Raw genomic sequence first — 20,067 nt, 5'->3', positions numbered from 1 at the left:
CTCGTAAAACCAACTTTGCAATAACTGCACCCACATTATGGAATTCTCTTCCTCAATTTCTCCGCGACGAACTTCAATTACCCAAATTCAAGACTAAGCTTAAAACTTTCTTATTTCAAGATGCCTTTGATAAATCATAATCTAAACTTTTTTTTTTTTTATATATATTTTTCTCAGCCTTATCCTCATCAACCATGCACCCTTACCCTTCTCGTTCTATCCTTCCCCCTTTATCTCATTTCTTCTAAATTATGTAACTTTTCCCTTCCTCCCCATTTATCCTCACTTTCCAGTTTGTCAGTTTACGTCATTTACGTTCACTTCATTTACTTTTGTGCACTTACTATTATTTCTTTCTAATTTTTTCTCTCTTTTAAATTTTATTGTTAACCGGTCAGATATTTGTTTTATGATCGGGATATTAAAAACTAATAAACTTGGAAACTTGATATATCTCTCCAGAATCAAGCCTGCCCAGGCATAAGTGAAAGAAATGCACTTTGCTAGCAAAATGTGTTTGATAATGGAGCTGGGTGGACTTCTAAGGGCTTTAGCTCATTAATCATATTCAGAATGTATAAGGTGCTTTCACATTTGTGGCATGAGGCTGAGGGGAAAATATTGGCAGACGATTGGCTAAGGTGAAAGTCTAACAGTATTTTGGGAAGGAATTTTGGATAAGTGTACAGAACAATCCTATTATTGTAAAACTAAGTATAAGGTGGATCAGTCACTAGAGCCTGTAGCTTACTTACTCTGTGTGCTAAGGCCACTACCACCAAAAACAAGATCATCCAAATGAGTACTTTCGACCACAGTTACCTACTGGTTTAAAAAGACCTACATTGAGGCTTGATGGGAGACTTCAAGCAAAGCTGCATGGAGATATATGTACCTTTTATAAATATAATGGCAATATGCATCAATTGGGATAAGAGGTAATGTCCTATTGTGGATTAAGGACTGTTAAAAGGCAGAAAACAGAGAGTTAAATGGTCAGTATTCTCAATGGAGAAGGGTAGATGGTGGGGTTCCCCAAGGGTCTGTGCAAGGACTGCGGCTTTTTTATTTTTTTAATTCTTTATTCATTTTCAATATTTTCAATAAGTACAATACAAATTAAATAAATTTTATATTTAAGACATCACTTAATATTCTTTCAAGAAACAAATCAATCTATATCCCTCCCCCCACCCTATCCCATAACTATTATAAATTTTTAATTTTAATAATCAAATCTTCAAAAAGCTCATTATGATATACATTTTTAACATATTTGTAAATGATCTAGAGGTGGGAATAACTATTTTATTTACTCTTTCATTCAATTTTCTATACTGTCCTCCCAGAGGAGTTCAGAATGGTTTACATTAATTTATTCAGGTACTCAAGCATTTTTACCTGTCTGTCCTGATGGACTCACAATCTATCTAATGTACCTGGGGCAAAGGGGGGGATTGGGGGATTTGCGCAGGGTCACAGGGAGCGGTGTAGGTTTGAACCCACAACTTCAGGGTGCTGAGGTTGTAGCTTTGACCACTGTGCCACACTATTTCCCCTCCCCCCTATTTTTTAAGAGAAAAATCTGTTTATTGAATTAAAAAAAGCACAACAATCCTTCAGAATACAGAGTCAATAGTCTAACCTGTACTCCTCCCACCCCTCCCCAATCCCCAGAAAGTACATTCACCCTGTAACTAAAAGAACCCTACTATTACACCAAAAAAGGTCAAAGAGACCAAAGAACCATAGCATAACCTAGCCAAAAAAATTTACACTTACAAACCCTCAAAGAGGCAACCACCCACACAGAAGTCCCACTCTTCATAATTATCACCATACCCCCTAAGAAAAACCAGGAGTGGAATATAAAAAAAATAGATTCCAACCACAACCTCAAACAACCAACCCACCATCTGATATATTTATTCAATCAATGTGTAATTAAACTCTGGAATTCGTTGCCAAAGAATGTGATGAAAGCAGTTAGTTTAACAGGGTTTCATAAAGGTTTGGATAATTCCCTAAAATGTCACAAGGCATTATTAAATTGGACTTGGAAAAATAAAAACATAAGAATAGCCTTACTGGGTCAGACCAATGGTCCATCAAGCCCAGTAGCCCATTCTCACGGTGGCCAATCCAGGTCACTAGTACCTAGCCAAAACCCAAGGAGTAGCAATATTCCATACTACCGATCCAGAGCAAGCAGTGGCTTCCTCCATGTCTTTCTCAATAACAGACTATGGATTTTTCCTCCAGGAACTTGTCCAAACCTTTCTAAAAACCAGCTAGGCTCTCCGCTCTTACCATAACCTCTGGCAATGCATTCCTGAGCTTAACTATTCTCTGAATGAAAAAAAATTTCCTCCTATTGGTTTTAAAAGTATTTCCCTGTAACTTCATGTGTCCCCTAGTCTTTGTCATTTTTGATGGAGTGAAAAATCGATCCACTTGTACTCATTCTACTCCACTCAGAATTTTGTAGACTTCAATCATATCTCTCCTCAGCCATCTCTTTTCCAAGCTGAAGAGCCCTAACCATTTTAGTCTTTCCTCATATGAGAGTTCTATCCCCTTTACCATCTTGGTCGCTCTTCTTTGAACCTTTTCTATCGCCACTATATCTTTCTTGAGAGGAGACCAGAATTGAACGCAATACTCTAGATGAGGTCGCAACATGGAGCGATACAGGGGCATCATAACATTCTTAGTGTTATTAATCATCCCTTTTTGGATAATTTCCAGCATCCTGTTTGCTTTCTTGGCTGCCACCGCACATTGGGTGGAAGGTTTTATCATATTGTCTACGATGACACCCAGATCCTTTTCTTGGGTGCTAACCCCCAAAGTCAACCCTAGCATCTGGTAACTGTGATTCAGGTTATTCTTCCCTATATGCATCATTTTGCATTTGTCCACATTAAATTTCATCTGCCAATTGTATGCCCAGACTTCCAATTTCCTAAGGTCCGCTTGCAATTTTTCACAATCTGCATGCGTTTTAACAACTTTGAACAGTTTAGTGTCATCTGCAAGTTTAATCACCTCACTGGTTGTTCCAATTTCCAGATCATTTATAAATAAATTAAATAGCACTGGTCCCAGTACAGATCCCTCAATATGTGGTGCAGGAGTAGTAGGAGGAGACGAAAGGGGTGCCTCCTCATGGGTGGTTGATGTAAGAGAGGTGGATGGAGAGGCAGGGACTCTTGGCATCTTCTGGAAATACATTGTGATTTCGGTCTGGCTCTTCTGCTTCATTTCTTTATATATATTCATGTATGTTGACATTGCTGCTTCTGCTAATTCCTTCACCTTCAAGACACGTACCATGGATGGGTCGATGTCATAAAAAAGTCTATGACAGCATTGAACCTATGTAGACTCTCTGCAATATTATCCAATGTAAACATGTCTTCTAGCACTTCTTCTCTATCCTTTTCTTCATCTGGTATTACCTCCTTTGGGAACAGTCAGGTCAATAAGGTCATCTTGTGTTAATTTGTTGGCTCTGGTATCTATTAAGTCTTGAATATCCCCCAGATCCTGAAAGCCTTCCCCACCCACCTTCTTTGCCAAGTCCACGATGTCTTTGCTAATGAAAGTCCTCTATGGCATTCTTTTCCAAAATAGAGTGGTTTCATCGGCATTGAATACCTGCTCAGGTTCATATCCCTTCTCTTCAATAATTTCCTTAAAGGTGGCAAGGAATTCTCTAGCTGCTTCTTGGTTGGCAAATGCTGCTTTTCCTGTCATTGTCACATTACGTAGGCCATACCTAGATGCCGGAATTTATCAGACCACCCTTTACTGGCCTGGAAGTCCATAAATTGCAACAATTCCCCTTCCCTTTTCTTCAAGTTATCATACAAAGATTTTGCCCTTCCTCTTATCAACAGAGTCTAAAGGAATTCTCTTCTTATAGCAATCTTGCACCCAAATAAATGTTGCAGTTTTCATACCAGAGAGTTTGCTATCTTGCACATGTAATGCCTTTACACCTGCTGGTGTAGCTGCAGCAACAGTTCACGGATTGGCTTTTCCTTCTTCTTTATGTACCTAACAATATATTCATAATGCTGAGCAATAGCAGAAATTAACTTTACTCTACATAGCATGTCCAATAATAATTCAACCTTTTCTAGTAAAGTCTTCACTTTTTTCCCCTCTTGAGAGCACTTTCGGTAGCACAAGGAGCCTTACGCTTTATAGCCATACTCAGAATATACAGGGAGACCTGACCTGTTTCTGAAGGAAAGGCAACAACAGATATGGGTAGTTAGTGAAATTTAGGCACCAGGGCTGAGGCTAGTTTTGGAAAATACCCCCAGACTTAATACAGTACAGTATCTCTAATGTCGCTGCAGCAAAACTCATAGTCACACACTTCTCCCACGCTGAAGCAAAGTGCTGAACTTTTCTCTCTGCACCCCTGCAAAACATTCATACACTTCTCCAATGCTGGCGTTTTTCCGACCACGCTGAAGCAAACACACTTCTCTAGGCACTCCAGGATGATGTCAATGGTGGGGGGCGGAGTCAGCAAGATGAGAACTGCAAATAATGGGAGTGCCGAACCCGCGCGAATATGAAGGGAGATCTGGTATATTGGTTGGGGAGTTGTTGTTGCAGGCTATCCGAAAATCCACCAACTCCTCCATTAACCACACCATAAGAGGTGTCTACATTATTTTCAGATCCTGTGTAGTTTAGTAAATACACTTACCGGAGAGGCGGTGTAAACACTAATACCCCCCAGGTCAATCCAGTATTGAGAATGTCGATTCTTTTTTTTCGCCTCCTCTGTCTCCTGGCAACGGCCTTTCAGGCTCCAGTGATAGGAAGAGGGCGAAGAAGGGACGGAATTCTTGCAAATCAGAAGTCCGGGTGGGCGTGCTTGTAGCTGGTCCCGCCCCATCGTCTTCCGAGCTGGGGTTCGATTTCTCTTCCCCGACAGTGTGCAGGTTTTTCCATGCGTTACCACGCCTACTGTAAACTTGAGGGAGGAGCGCACGCCAGGAGGAAGAGGCTTCGCTCTTCATCTGTACAGTTCCTTTTTCCTTGTTGGAGTGATTCAGCTGGGAGGGAGCATGGAGAGGGTGGCGCGAGGCACAGGTAAAGTGCGGAGCCTGGGGGTGAATGGAGGCCCTGGTTTAGCAGGACGAAGCTCTTGTGATCCCGTGTTCTATCCCTGTGCCCAGAGAGAATATTGCAATCTAGAGAATGACACGGGGACAGATTTTCCCCCGTCCCTGCAGGAACTCATTTTCCCGACCCGTCGAGTTCTTTTCCTATCCCTGCCCCATTCCTGTAAGCAACGTCCTCATCTGCACAAGCCTCAAATACTTTAAAATCATAAGTGTCCGAGGCTAGTGCGGTTAAGGCAGAGCTTACAGGAATGGGGAAAGGACAGGGACACCACAAAACTCGCGGGGACAGGACGGGGAAATTGAGTTCTTGCGGGGACGGGGAAACATTTGTCTGTCATTCTCTAGTGCAAACCTCTGTTCCTGCAGGTGTCAAAACTGAAATGATGACATTGAATACTTTGAACTTTTTAAAAAATTCTGTTAAACTTAGTAGACCATATCTGAACACGGGACCTGTGTAGTTTGCAAAGCAGCTGTAATGTAGTTGATTCCTATGTTGCCCTACCAGTTGGAGGAGCCAGCTAAAATCTCGCTCTCATCCTGCCTGTTTCTTATGTCTATTGTTGCTCGTTTTATAGGATTTTTCGCTTTAATATGTTTGCTTACATTTGTTTTTTACGTTTATGGCACCTTTTACTTGAAATTCTGTGCTTAAAATAAAAATTTGTGTTTCTAAGTTACCCTTTTGCCCTTTTAGCTCAAGACTAATAATGGGTATATGGCCACAGAGAGCTAACAAGCTAAGTGGGTACCTAAGGTAGGGGGCGATAGAATGATGCTCCCATTCCAGAGCACAAGAAATATCTGAAGGAGAACCATGGTTTGAATTCTATTTTCCTTTGTTCTATACTCTATTCACATGTATGTATGAATGTTAAAACAGCCCACACGGCTGAAAGAAGTTATCTTACAGCTTTGCCAACCTTCACTCAGAACAGTTTCAGAATTTACTATTCACTGGTCCTCAGCGGGCCACCACACACTCAAAAGCTTTCATTGTGTATGGCTTTACGCTCCCACTCGTCATAGGAGCCAGTTCGACTTTCAATTTATATTCAAATGTCTTAATAATTAGAAAATTTAAAGTACTTAGCTTCTAATAAGATGCTATGCAGGGAGAATTTGTTCTTAACATCAACATGTTTCGCCCGTTTGAATCGATGGGCTTTATCAAGATTCCTGCTCCCTCCTAATAACTTTCAACCGCCATTGTATAAATGTAAACTGGCTCCTATGATGAGTGGGAGCGTAAAGCCATACACAATGAAAGCTTTTGAGTGTGTGGTGGCCCGCTGAGGACCAGTGAATAGTAAATTCTGAAACTGTTCTGAGTGAAGGTTGGCAAAGCTATAAGATAACTTCTTTCAGCCGTGTGGGCTATCTGATATAATCTTCATTCTTAGCTAAATTATACTTATATAGTGCTGGTGTTTACATTGAATGTTAAAACATACAGTGCTGCGTATGCCTTTCAGTGCTATAGAAGTGATAAGTAATAATAATAACTTTATTTTTATATACCGCAATACCACAAACAGTTCGGAGTAGTAATATGTATCTTAGCGGAACCTGCACCGGTTGTTCATCTGCTCTCAGAATTGTTTGCTCCTCTGCAGAGCTTCAAGATGACCAGTCCTGAACTGACGCCACTACAGCTGTCACATGTAAAGCATGAATTTAATGTGATCAGTGTGTGACACTTTGAACAGGTTTAGGTGTTTGCAAGACAGTACTCTAATTTAATTCTTATAGCTGAAAATTAAAACTTTGGTATGTTGTAATTCTGGCAGAAAAGGAATATGTTAAAAAAAAAAAAAATCCATGCTGGAATGGCTGACTGTCTGTGGTCTATTAATAAGGTATTTTTATTCAGCTAAAAATATATTCACTTCAGCCTGAGACAGATTTGCTTATGCCCTGTGGAGATTTATTCATGTTCATAATGATTCTATGCCCCTTTGGATTTTACAGACAGAACAGGGCCACATGCTGCAAACCAAGCCACAGATGATGTGGCAAAAGAGACCCAGATTATAACCATTCATCTCAGACATGCTTATTTCTGGTACAGCCTAAATGCCTTTAGTGAGCTTACTAGACCACTAGGGGCTGTCTCCACAAGCTGCAATGTGCCAGTTACTTTTTACATTTTTATAGGTCAAACTTACTGATAACAAACAACAATGCAAAACAATAACACTTTTTAAAGTTATTGGCTTATTATTTTTACTTTTTATGTCAGAAACTGGTTACATTAACGGGTGCTAGAATAGTGTATATGTCTTTCTTTTTCTCTCTCTCTTTGGCCGCTTTCTGTCTGTCTTTCTTTCTTTCTGTCTCTCTCTTTCCTCGGCTGTCCATCATCACCCCTTGCCTGCTCCCCCTGTCCAGCAGTAGCCCTTCTCCCTTCCTTTTACCTCCCCCATGTCCAGCAGCATCCCTTCCCTGCTCCCCCTGTCCAGCAGGACTCTTTACCTGCTCCCCCTGTCCAGCACTCCTTACTTGCTCCCTCTTCCCTGTTCCCCCTGCAGCCGCTTCCTGGTGTCTTTAAACCACTGATGCTCCTCTTCAAAGCAGCCTGCTGAGGATCACGGCCGGCTGTGCTGAACCTCGCAGGCTGCTCTGCACTCGGTGGCAAGTTCCCTCTGACGCGATTATATACGTCAGAGGGAACGTGCTACCGAGGTGCAGAGTGGCCTGCGAGGTTCCCTACAGCTGGCCGCGATGCTTAGCAGGCTGCTTTGAAGAGGAGCAGCGCCGTCGGCAGCGATTGGTGAGTGAGGGCGGGAGGGGAGAGTCGCCGGCGTGGTCCCTGACTCCGTGTTCCAAAATGGAATTCGGCACGGAGGGACACAGTACGGTGGCAGCTATCACAAAACTCTAAGTGTGCATGCGCGCTTAGGGTTATTATAGAGGATATTCTTCTGTGAAAGTTGCTTCTTCCCAGATTGATTTTTGGTTGAAAAAATGGATTAAACTGTATTAAAGCACCATAAAAATATTTGACTGTGGTGCTGCTGTAGGAATCAGGATATATTCTAAATATTTAATCACCATCTTCATCCCCCCTAAAAATTATAATTACCTAAAAATAACTAGTTCTACTTTGTAAGATGCAGAGTAGATTTATGCTTTTTTTTAAACCCCCCCCCCCCCCCCAATAAATCCAGCATGGGGAAAAACCCTTTTACATCTGGCTGTTAAAAAGGCAGATAATTTAAAAAAATTAGTTGGTTCCTTTGAAGTTATTACTTTGCTACTGTATATGAACAATTTGTATTTTCCTAGTATCTCTTTCATAAATGGTTCTTTTCAACTAACAGACTTAGGGCTCCTTTTACAAAGCTGTGTTAGTGGCTTTATCGCGCCGTGACTTTTGATCACACGCTAACCCCTGCGCTAGCCGAAAAACTACCGCCTGCTCAAGAGGAGGCGGTAGCGACTAGCGCTGCCAGCAGTTTAGAATTTGCTATTTTGTGCGTTAAACCACTAATGCGCCTTCGTATAAGGAGCCGTTAGGGCCCTTAGGGCTCCTTTTAAAAAAGTGCGTTAGGGCTTTAACGTGCGGAATAGCATGCGCTGAATTGCTGTGCACGCTAGACCTTAACGCCAGCATTGAGCATTAGTTGTAGAAGCGTAGCGCGGGTTTAGCACACGCTAAAATCATGCCTGCGCTAAAAATGCTAGCGTACCTTAGCAAAAGGAGCCCTTAGGTTTGTTTGGTTCAATGGGAAAAAAAGTGAAATATGTTTCCATTTCAGTGTTCTTGCTGGACTTCTCCAACCCTTCTCCCTCACTGCATGTTTCAGTGTCCCTGAGTATGTTACTTTGTTGCACAATATTTTAGTGAGGGGTGATTTTCAATTTGGGAAGAGCCATTTGAGTTGCATCATGTGGCATGGAGGAAAGAGTACATTCTAGTGCTATGTTCTTTTTGTATTTCAAAATGACAGCTGTTCTGTTTCTATGCACATTCCAGCTTTTTAGCATATTTTTCTAGAGCTAGAGTGCTTATTGTGGGGCCTGTCTGTCTTTAAGTGCATTAGGTATGGGTGCGTGGCCACATAGGGCTCTTTTTACAAAGGTGTGCTAGAGGTTTCTACTGCGGACCGGCAAGGTAAATGCTCTGAATTCTATGAGCATTGGAACATTTACCTCGCCGGCCTACGGTAGATACCTCTAATGCAGTTTAGTAATAGCCAGCAATAGACTTTTATCAACAGCAAGGCTGTTGGAGTAGGGTTGTCCAGAAAAACCTAAAGTTGGAAAAACTGCAAATTGAAGATTTTCCCATGAATTTGTGCTTGATCAGAAAATTTAAAAAAAAAATAAAAAAATTAAAGCCCATCCTGGGGTCCCTCAAAGCCACTGATTACATAAAGCTCTGTTTTTCTTAAAATGTGCTATTATTTTGCTTAATGGAGCACATTAAGTCCAGCATTTGTTCTCCTTTGTTCCAGGTCTTTCTCTGCTTCTCTCTCTCTCCTTCCTTCCTCCCTCCCTGGTCCAGAATCTCTCCACCTCTCTGCAGTCTCTCTCTCTCTTCCCTCTATTCACCCCCAAGCCCAACATCTTCCCCCCTCTCTTCAGCCTCCCCTTTATTTCAGGTTTTTCCCTCTCTCTATCTTCCTTCTGCTAACATTTTGATTGTGTTTCCCCTCTCTACCCCCTCTAGTCCAGCATCTGCCTTGTCTTCAAGTCTGTTTTCCGACCCCTCCTCAAAGTCCTTTCCTGTCTTTCCCCCCCTGGTGTCCAGATCCAGCGTCCCGCAGGGGTCTTCGCGACAGGCAGGGCCTTACCTCCTAGCTGCTTACTGCACCCAGCAAGAGAGGTTGTCTTCCGCACTGTGACCATTGCTGAGCTAATTACAGCAGCCTGCAGAGCGAACCTAGCAAGCTGCTGTCGGTCTCCAAAGCACATTCCCTCTACCGTGGTCTTACCCCTCCTCTGACATCAGGGGCGGGACCGACAGCAGCCTGCTAGATTCACTCTGCAGGCTGCCGTAATTAGCTCAGCGGCGGTCACAGTGCGGAAGACGACCTCTCTCGCTGGGTGCGGGAAGCAGCATGCGGTAAGGCTCCGCCCATCGTGAGGGCCCCGGCAGGACACTGGATCTGGACAGCTGTAATTAGCTTTAATGGGAGAATCCGGAGGACACTGAGGGGGAAGCCGAGAAAGACAACTGGGCGCCCACTGACGCTAGGGAGAGCCGTATTGGGCACGGGCATTTAAAAAGGTATGACAGGGTGGGGGTGTTTTTTTTTTTAAGGTATTAGAGAATGACACGGGGAAAAAATCTGTCCCCTTCACCGCCCCGTCACCGCTATTCCCTTCACTGCCCCATCACCGCCATTCCCTTCACTGCCCCGTCACCGTCACTGCCATCCCATTCACCGCCCCGTCACCGCAGCATCCATATAAGCCTCAGTACTGTGAAACACCATGAAGACAGAAGAGAGTCCTGCCACTACTACTACTGCACTGAGAATCTGTTTCAGTGCCTCTGCCCTGTAGTAAAAACAGAACATAAAATAAATCAATTGACTTGTCCTCCCTTGCAATGACGTGTCCCCCCCCCATGTTCACCTATAGCTCGAATCAGGTCAATTGTGCACACTAAAAATGCCCACCTGAGCACATAATCATGCAGATGCTGCAGTACAATGAGCAACAGGAGGATCTGGAACGTGAGCGCAGGCAGGCAGTGATACAAAAACAGCAGACACCCGACCGATTGCAGCGTTCCGCCATCTCCCTCCCTCCACCTCACCTTAGATGTAGAGTATGCCGGCTTTCTTTTTCGCCCAGCCTCACGCGCGGCTGCTCATTTGTTCAATATTCTCCTCTGAATCAACCGGAAACAGGAAGTTACAGGAGAGGAGAAGATTGATCAACTCGAGCAGCCGCGTGTGCGTCTGGGTGAAAAAGAAAGCCAGAATACTCTACATCAGTGTTTTTCAACCTTTTTACACCCGTGGACTGGCAGAAATAAAATAATAATTTTGTGGACCGGCAAACTACTAGGACTAAAATTTAAAAACCCCGTTTCTGCCCTATCTCCGTAAGCTCGGTCAATTCAGTAACTATAGAAAAATAGACAAATATAGTGCAAAATATAGACAGCAGATATAAATTCTCAAAACTGACACGTTTTGATCACTAAATTGAAAATAAAATAATTTTTCCTACCTTTGCTGTCTGGTGATTGATTTCACGAGTCTCTGGTTGCGTTTCCTTCTGTCTGTGTATCCTTCCTTTCATTTATTTCTTTCTGCACTCAGGCCCAAGAATTGTCCCTTTCTATTCCCTCCCTCTTTCCTTCCTATGTCCTTAGTGCCCCCGGTGCCTCCTTCCCATGTCTTTAGTGCCCCCAGTGCCTCCTTCCCATGTCCTTAGTGCCCCTTCCTGTCTTTAGTGCCCCCAGTGCCTCCTTCCTATGTCCCTCTCACTGCCTTCCATACTTTGTCCCACCCTCACCCCCGAAGCCTGCCTGTCTACCTCTGTGCCTCCCTTCCTTGCCAAAGCCAGCCTGCTGCCTCTCTGCCGCTCAAAAAAAAAAAAAAAGCCTCCTTCCTTTTCCCCATGCTCTTAGCGCCATGCTGCAGCTGCTAAAGCCGACAGGAAGTCTGTCCAACGTCAATTCTGACGTCGGAGAGGACGTTTTCAGAACGTCCTCTCCGACGTCAGAATTGATGTCAGAAAGACTTCCTGTCGGCTTTAGTAGCTGCAGCATGGCGGTAAGAGCAGGGGAAAAGGAAGGAGGCTTTTTTTTTTTTTTTTGCGCCTGTCCATCTTTCTGGCCCTGCTCTATATCAAAGGTAAGGTGGAGGGAGGGAGATGGCGGAACGCTGCGATCGGGCGGGTGGGGACCGCGCGATCTTTGAATGCCTCACTGCGGGAGACAAATCCATTCACCGCTCCACGGGGCGGTGAATGGCCAGCTCCCCGTCCCCGCAGAGACCACTATTTTTTCTTCCCCGTTTCAGCGGGTTACCCGCGGCTACTCGCAGCTAGCCGCGGGTAACAATCACCGTGTCATTCTCTATTTTATATAAAGATGGTTGTTAAACCCCAATAAATAAAATAAAATCCTTGGATTTCGCACTGTCTGACATGGAAGCTGCCGCTAGACTGCCACTCGTTCTCATTCCTATTAGAGAATGACACGGTGACAAAATTCATCACCGTTCCTGTCCCCGTGGATAACCGCGGGAAACATCTTCATGTCATTCTTTAAGGAGAGAGGAAAGAATCAGAGTATAATTGGGCACAACCACTGACCTGCAAGCTTTGCTTTGAAGAATGCTGGTGTAGAAGGACCGAGGTTGAAATAGACACTAGAAAATGACATGGGATTATTTCCCGCAGTTATCCGCGGGGACGGGAACGGTGATGAATTTTGTCACCGTGTCATTCTCTAATTCCCATCCCTACTTTCTGTACTGTCATCTGACTGTTGGAAGGAGCAAGGGAAGCAGCTGCAACCTGCTCTTTTTACCACAAGGAGGTACTGCAGTGCTTTATATAGTATATGGGGCGACTGGGATGTGTGACACTGACCGGAAAGTTCACAGTATTTTTTGCTTTTTACAGCTGCTTTGTTGGCAGAATCCCCATCTGTTAAGCGAAGGAAAGGAAAAGATGGTGCCAAGGTTCCAGGAAAGGAAATTCCAAAACCCAGAAAGGCAACATGCAGCCGAATGAAGAGGATTTTTGGGTTTGAGGTGTCTGATTTTTCCAGCTGGAACAGATTTGTCTGCTTGTTGAACAGGCCCACAGATCCAGCATCCCTGGGTGTTTTTCGGTTCCTCTTTGGTAAGTATAATAATAATAACTTTATTCTTCTATACCGCCATAGTCAGATGACTTCTAGGCGGTTCACATTGAAGAGGGCTGGACAATCAGTGAATTACAGAATACAAGAGAGCCCTCACTTCTCTCCACTACACAGAAAGTTTAATCAACAATGCAACAGGGAGCCAAATCTTTGTAAACTATGCATAAACCTACTTAGAGGGATTAGAGATAGGGTTTAATCCAACTCACTACTCAGCAAAAGTAATCATTCTTGAAAGATGTAAACATATCTACTAAAAAAAGGTGCTGGTCCATTTTGTTCTATCAAGTTTCAAGTTTCAAGTTTATTTAAATTTAATGGTTCGCTTAAAAATTCTAAGCGAATAACATTACAATAAATATAAGGGTAAAAACAGTTGTTGTATTTATTTTAAACAGGGTTTAATTATTCAGTATGAGTTGCTAAGTACTTTTGCAATCTTACTGACAGCCATATTTCAGACTAGAGAGCTGCATGGGAATGGGGACGACAGGAATCCCGTGGGACCCGCGGGTTCCCCCTTCAGGTCATGGGGATCCCGTGGGGATGCCCCTAGGGTCACGGGAATCCGTGGGGACGCCTCCTAGGGTCGCGGGGATCTTGCGGGGTTCCAATGCACTTGAGCTGCGAGGCTCGTCTTTTCCCTACCTGCCCTCCCGCAGCACAGTCGACCGGAGGTCTTCCTGATGTCAGCGCTGACATCAGAGGGTGGGCTTAAGCAAAGCCCTCCCTCCCTCCGACGTCAGCGCTGACATCGGGAAGACTTCCGGTCAGCTGTGTGCTGCGGCAGGGCAGGTAGGGAAAAGAAGACCAAGTGGCTGCAAACTTATGTCATTGTTCTGCACGATTTTCACAACCGAGGCCTCCAATTCACACTGGTGATCCCGGCGAAGCTGCGTGTGTGACAGGATGGCAGGGCAATTACCCTTGCCAAGGTGAAGGAAGCCAGGGCAGTTATGGAGTGGCTTCCTGCCCAATTTACTGCTTTTAAGATTCTGTGCGGCCTGATGGACGACTTCTGTCTTTCCTGTGGGGAATGGAGTGGACCTTGCTGGGGACGCCTCGCTGGGCACAGGGTTTTGGCCCTAGGGTTTGATCTTTGGCATCCCTGTTCCTGCCTGGGCCCCATGTTTGCTATGGCCTGCTGGGGCTCCTACCGTCCTGACCCCTGTGCACCTGCATTTGCCTGGACTGTATGCTGTTGGCTGGAGGACTCTGCAGGGGGCCGGGGGGCCTTCACTCTGTGAGAACTCCAATCTGCTTTGGCTATCGGCTCTCTGCCTGTGGCCCAATTTGACTGGGGTCTTGCTGGGCTCTCCAGTTTGGTTTTGCAGTTGTGTTCTTGGATGGGATGCAGAAATGTGTTGTTTTTTTGGCTGGGGAGGAGGTCCTCTCTGGGTGGGCTGGGAAAGTGCATATGGGATTGTATGCTGGGGGAGGCATGCTCTGGGGGAGGGGGTGTGGGTGGGGGTATGGCTATGGTATGTCTGGTGTGGGGGGTATGCCTGTGTATGTTTGTGGGGTGTGTGGGGAGGGTGGGTGTGGGAGTGGGATGAGGTACCGGGGGCATTGTGGTTGGTAGCACATACTCAATCTGCGGCGGAGTTTAGCTGGGCATCCAGTCTGTGGTTATGGCTGATTTGAAAGTGACTTACGCTTAATGTGAATGGAGTCAAGTCTCCCGTTAAGCGTTCACAGATATTGACTCATCTCAGGAAGCTGGGTACTGATATAGCATATTTGTAAGAGACCCACCTTTCTCAGATCGAGCATGCCAAGCTGCTGAGGGTTGGGTAGGGGAAGTCTACTCTTCTACCTTCAGTGGGAGGCAAAGGGGTGTTGCCATCTTAATGCATAAGAGATTGCCGTTTACTCTACATCAGTGGTCGGCAAACCACGGCTCATGAACCGCATGTGGCTCTTCATCCACTTGAGTGCAGCTCGCAGCTCAGCTTCAATCGCCGGTCCGCAGAAATTTTCTACCGATCCACAGGGTCGGCACCTCCATCGGGCCCAAGAGATTGTTCAGTAGCCGCCGGTCTTCGGTGCGATCAATGTGGCATCTTTGGGCTGGCTCCCTGAGTGCTGCAGTGCACAAAGCCATGGGAAAAGGCTTCTATCCACAGCCTGCGCCTGACCCAGAAGCCTTCTCTCTGACGTCGCAAAGTCAGAAGGAAGGCTTCCAGATGAGGTGTGGGACGCGCGCGAGGAGCCGCTTCCCACAGCTTTGTGCAATGCAGCACTCAGGGAGCCAGCCCAAAGACCCTGCGTTGATCGCACCATGGACCAGCCTGAAGCTAACACCGGGGGGTGCAGGCCAGAAAGCAAGACACATGGAGGGAGAGAGACAACAAGGGTAGAGGAAATGCTTTTATTTAGTGATTTTGCATCTGCTGTTTGTTCAGGAAGAAATGCACTTGTTTGGTTTTCTCTGGGGGTTGTACTGCTTGAAGAGTCTTGCATCTTAGGGTTTGTTTGAATATTAGTACTTTTAGTTTTTGGTCCTGCATTTGCATGGGGTTATCTGTTTTTTGGTAGAAATGAATGTTGGAAAGCATACAGTATGCTTTCTATATTTTAATTTTGTGGTTAACCATTATGTGTTGTTAATACGATTATATTGTATGCGTGTATATATGAAAAATGGATCAAAAAATGGTGTTACAATTAGTACTATTATGGGGGGTGGGGTCTGGGGTGGAGATGGGAAGATTGGTCAGCCCAGCGCTTCAGCATCCTCTTTACGGGGAAAGGAAGCAGGGAGAGCTCAGAACTTGGCGGCGGCCTGTTCCCCGATTACGGCAGCAGTGGCAGCCTGTTCCCTCGCGGTGGCGGCCTGTTCCCCATGGCGGTGGCTTGGGGGAGGGCAGGGAGAAAGAAAGAAATGGGGGCAGGGAGAGAGAAAGAAAGGGGCAGGGTGAAAGAAAGAAAAAGTTGGGGAAGGAAATGAAGTCTGGACCAACTTTATGGAAAAATAAGTCTCCAGACAACAAAGGTAAAAAACGGAATTTAATGACTAAAATATGTTAGTTTTGGGAAATGTATATAGCAGATGTCTTTTTTTGTGTTCAAAAGAAAAGGAAATGTATTTCTGGTTTTATTTCTACAGTGTTGAAGTACTTGCTGACCCTTGCTGTGACTGGTGGGGATCCCCAAGCACCGCCAGCAGATGACCTCCTCTATAGACGGCCAGAGCTCCCCTCCACCAAGCACAGCAGTCAATGGCAACATCCATGAGCCACTGAGGTGCCAGCATCTGTGACTCAGAGACGCTACTGCTGCCTGCCAAGCTTGGCAAAAGGGACCCCTGGCCAACTGCAAAGGAAGTCCTCAGCTGACAGCTTAGGGGTTCTCATCAGCTGAGTATTTATATTTTATATTTACATTAGAGGCTCTGGTAGAAACCCGTTTACAAAGTATGTATTCTTCCCAATTAATATTTCCAAATTAATAAAGTCTTTTTGCTTATTTGTAAATGGGTTTCTACAAGAGCCTTTAATTCAGTAGCATAATTAAATGAAATAACTATTTCTGAAGTTTATAGGGACGGGCGGGGACGGAGGGGATTTCTCACGGGGACGGGTGGGGACGGGTGGCATTTTGGTGGGGACGGGTGGCATTTTGGTGGGGACGGGTGGTATTTCTGTCCCCGCGCAACTCTCTATTTCAGACTTCAAGCATACAGCGATTGGGTATGTGGAGGAGGAAGAGGAGGAATTGCTGTCTGAAGCTCATTTTCTAATGAACTCTGATCACTTCTTCGCTTTTCCTTGAGCAGCCACAGCCTCCATGGCCTTACGGACGATCTCCTCATCCCCCAGGAACTGCATAGGCTTAATGGGCTTGAGGTTCTTGTTCAGCTCGTAAACAACAGGGATGTCAGTGGGCAGGCTGAGTTCCATGATCGCTTCTTCTGACATACCCTCCAAGTGCTTGACAATCCCTCGTAGGCTGTTGCCATGAGCTACAATCAGAACTCTCTTGCCCTCTTTGATTTGTGGGACAATTTCCACATTCCAGAAAGGGAGCGCCTGGGCAATAATGTCCTTCAGACTCTCACAGGGTGGCAGCTGGTCCTCTGTCAGGTCTGCATAACCACGGTCCTGGCTAATTTCGCAGTAGAATGCATGATTAGCATCCATGGGTGGTGGAGGAATGTCATAAGAGCATCTCCAGATCTTCACCTGCTCTTCTCCATGCTTGGCTGCTGTCTCAGCTTTGTTGAGGCCTGTCAGACCACCATAGTGCCTCTCGTTCAGGCGCCAAGTTCGCACAACAGGCAACCACATCTGATCAATGGCATCCAGTGCAAACCAGAGGGTGCGGATTGCCCGCTTCAAGACAGAAATGTAGCAAATATCAAACTCATAGCTTGCATCTCTTAGGGCCTGCCCCCCCTCTTTCTGCCTCGTGCTTCCCAGTGGTGCTCAGATCTGCATCAAACCAGCCACAGAATCAGTTTTCCTGGTTCTAGGTGCTCTTGCCATGCCAGATCAGCACTAGTTTATAGGCAGCCATAGTTGTATTGTGGAGGCATCTGGAATAAAAAAACTCCAAAAAATTAGGAGGTGGAGAAAGAAACAAAATAGGTATAATTTTTAAGAAATCTCCAGAAGCAAATGATACTAGCTAGAGGAAGACTTTAGGAAAGGCGTGTGAAGCTTGGGGATGTTCCAGGTGAGGCATTATTCCATGGTGCCCAAATCCCAGTCCAGTCTATCTTTGAATTCCTAGAGAGATGCTGGACCAGGATTTTGACACACTTTATCATCTGAGCCACTATTTCATCTGGTCTAGTAGGAGGGGTACTTGAGAGAGAGGGGAAGAATGGAGGGAGAGATACCAAAGTGTGTGTGTGTGGGGGGGGGGGTTGTCAAATGCAAAAGTTGGCTCAGGGTGCTACAATCCCTTGAGCTGACCCTGCTTTTTTGAACACAGTCAGGAGGCATTGTAGACAAATTTCACTATAGATTTTTTTCCTTCACTCTTAGCCCCTGGTGTTTGGGGAGTTTTACCCTGACTTGAGGTCAAATTGCTACAGAAGTCAAATTGCTATAGGAGAAGAGATTCCTGAGTAATGACCACAGCAGTTCCTGTGATTGTGACATAGTGTCCCTCTCCCTGCTTAAAACCTATCATTTTGTGGCTCTCTAAGGAGGAAGCTGGAATCCAGTTAACTAGCTGTAGGGTGGTTTTTTTTGTGTGTGTTTATTTCACAATACCGTTTCAAAAGAGAGCCTGAAAGAAAAGCCTTATGACCTCCCGGTTGGTGCCATGAACTGCTCAGAAATGGACTCCTGCCCCTTTTAGAAGCTAAGGTTCAAAGTGCTCAGAACACCCACAGAAATAAAATCAACTTTCAGAGGCCAAAACCACTTTCCTCTATCAAGTCTGGACTTGCAAGCCCTCCAGTGGCCCTATCCCCTGCTTGGCTTCCATAAAGGAGGTGAAACTTGTGTGATGGGCCAGTCCACATGCATTCAACCTGCTGCTGCTGGCAGACTCAGGCTTTTGGGCTACTTCAAGAAAGATAAGGAAGATGGGTGGATGGGGATGGGATAGGAGGGAAGTGAGGTCTGGTTAAGGGTTAAAGAGGAAGGAAATGTATCCCACACAAACTATATTCACATGCTGAGTTGTGGCATGCATATCCAACGTTGCCAACCCCTGGGTTTAAATGATCTAATTTAAACTTTAAAAATCCAAATTTTGACAACCCTACTACTACTAATCCCTTCTGAAGTATCATCGGATATATGCAGCACTGTATAGACATATATGACAGCTCCTGCTTTACTAGATTTTGTAGTTTTAACTGCAGTTAAACCATTACTAAGTGAGTTTGTCATTGCTGAAATAAACAGCTAGAATGATTACTGCTCACTTATTTCCTATATACCAAAGAAAATCCAGAGCTCTGTTCCTTACTAAGCATTTGCTGTGTATTTTTAAAGTTTATTTGGCTGTTTTAATCTGCTATGAATTTCTTAGGGCTCCTAGTTTCCCACGATGCTGCAGTCAGGACCACAGAATCTGTTTCCTTTGGCATAATTTGCTGATTTCTGCATGGAAGACAGAATTGAGAATGGTCTGGTTGGTGACTGAATGGCTATTGACTCTTCTGATCGTGTTCCCAGTAATTTACCAATACAGCAATCCTATATAATAAAACCTTAGCCGCGCATGCGCACTCCTACTTGCCTGCTTCTGTTTTCCCTGATCTGTGAGATGTAGGTCTGTGGCCGCAGGAGTGCGCATGCACGCCTAGGGTTTTTCAGTTCGTCTTCGCCCCCCCCCCACCCGAATCCCCGTTGAGCTTCCCACCACGGTCTGACCCTCCCATCCGACTTTCCCTTCTCCCCACTCCCTTAGTCCCTTGCTGCCACCCCCTTCCCTTCCCACGGTCGACAAACCTCCTGGCTCCAGCAGCGGCTGCAGCACTGTAAACACGCTGCTTCGCGGCCTCTACTGCCCTGATTTGCTCTTCTGTGTCCCTGATGACATCATCAGAGACGCGGCAGAGCAAATCAGGGCAGTAGAGGCCGCGAAGCAGCGTGTTTACAGTGCTGCGGCCGCAGCTGGAGCCAGGAGGTTTGTCAACCGCGGGAAGGGGGTGGCGGTGGCGGCAAGGGACTAGGGGAGCTGGCCAGACCGCAGGGATGGCGCGCATCTTCAACAGTGTGTTGGCGGGAGGCGCGTGAAGGAGTTTCAGCTCAGAGGAACGGCTGGAGGGTGCTGCAGGTAAAAATTCTCACAGGAGGGGAAAGGAGGCTGCTTCGGGGGGAGGGGTGTGCTGGGAGGCAGATCATTTTGCTTGGGGGGGAAGACAGAAGGGGGGCCACGGAGAGACAGGGAGGAACTGGAGGGGGAGAGGGAAAGGGGTTTGCTTTGGGGGAGGGGTGTTCTTGGAGGCAGACAGCTTTGCTTGGGGGTGGAGACAGAAGGGGGGCCACGGAGAGACAGTCATGGAGGAATTGGAGGGGGAGAAGGAAAGAGGGCTGCTCTGGGGTAGGGGTGTGCTGGGGGGCAGATCATTTTGCTTAGGGGGGAACACAGAAGGGGGGCCACGGAGAGACA

At 45.6% G+C, this 20,067-nt stretch overlaps 1 protein-coding gene and 1 pseudogene across 1 annotated transcript in view; one reads left to right on the top strand and one right to left on the bottom strand.

The window, feature by feature from the left end:
• Positions 1-4,972: 4,972 nt before the first annotated feature.
• Positions 4,973-20,067, top strand: part of GGCX (gamma-glutamyl carboxylase) — a 98,324-nt gene continuing 83,229 nt past the window's right edge. Inside the window, exons 1-2 of the mRNA XM_033948639.1 lie at positions 4,973-5,118; positions 12,747-12,968. Coding sequence (XP_033804530.1) covers positions 5,094-5,118; positions 12,747-12,968 — 247 coding nt within the window. The 5' untranslated portion in view covers positions 4,973-5,093. The remainder of the gene's footprint in view (positions 5,119-12,746; positions 12,969-20,067) is intronic.
• LOC117362367 lies at positions 16,743-17,508 on the bottom strand (annotated as a pseudogene).

The sequence above is a fragment of the Geotrypetes seraphini genome, chromosome 6 (assembly GCF_902459505.1).
Source record: "Geotrypetes seraphini chromosome 6, aGeoSer1.1, whole genome shotgun sequence".
NCBI lineage: Eukaryota > Metazoa > Chordata > Amphibia > Gymnophiona > Dermophiidae > Geotrypetes > Geotrypetes seraphini.
The sequence above is the reverse complement of the archived record's forward strand: the minus strand, read 5'-3'. Positions and strand labels throughout refer to the sequence as shown.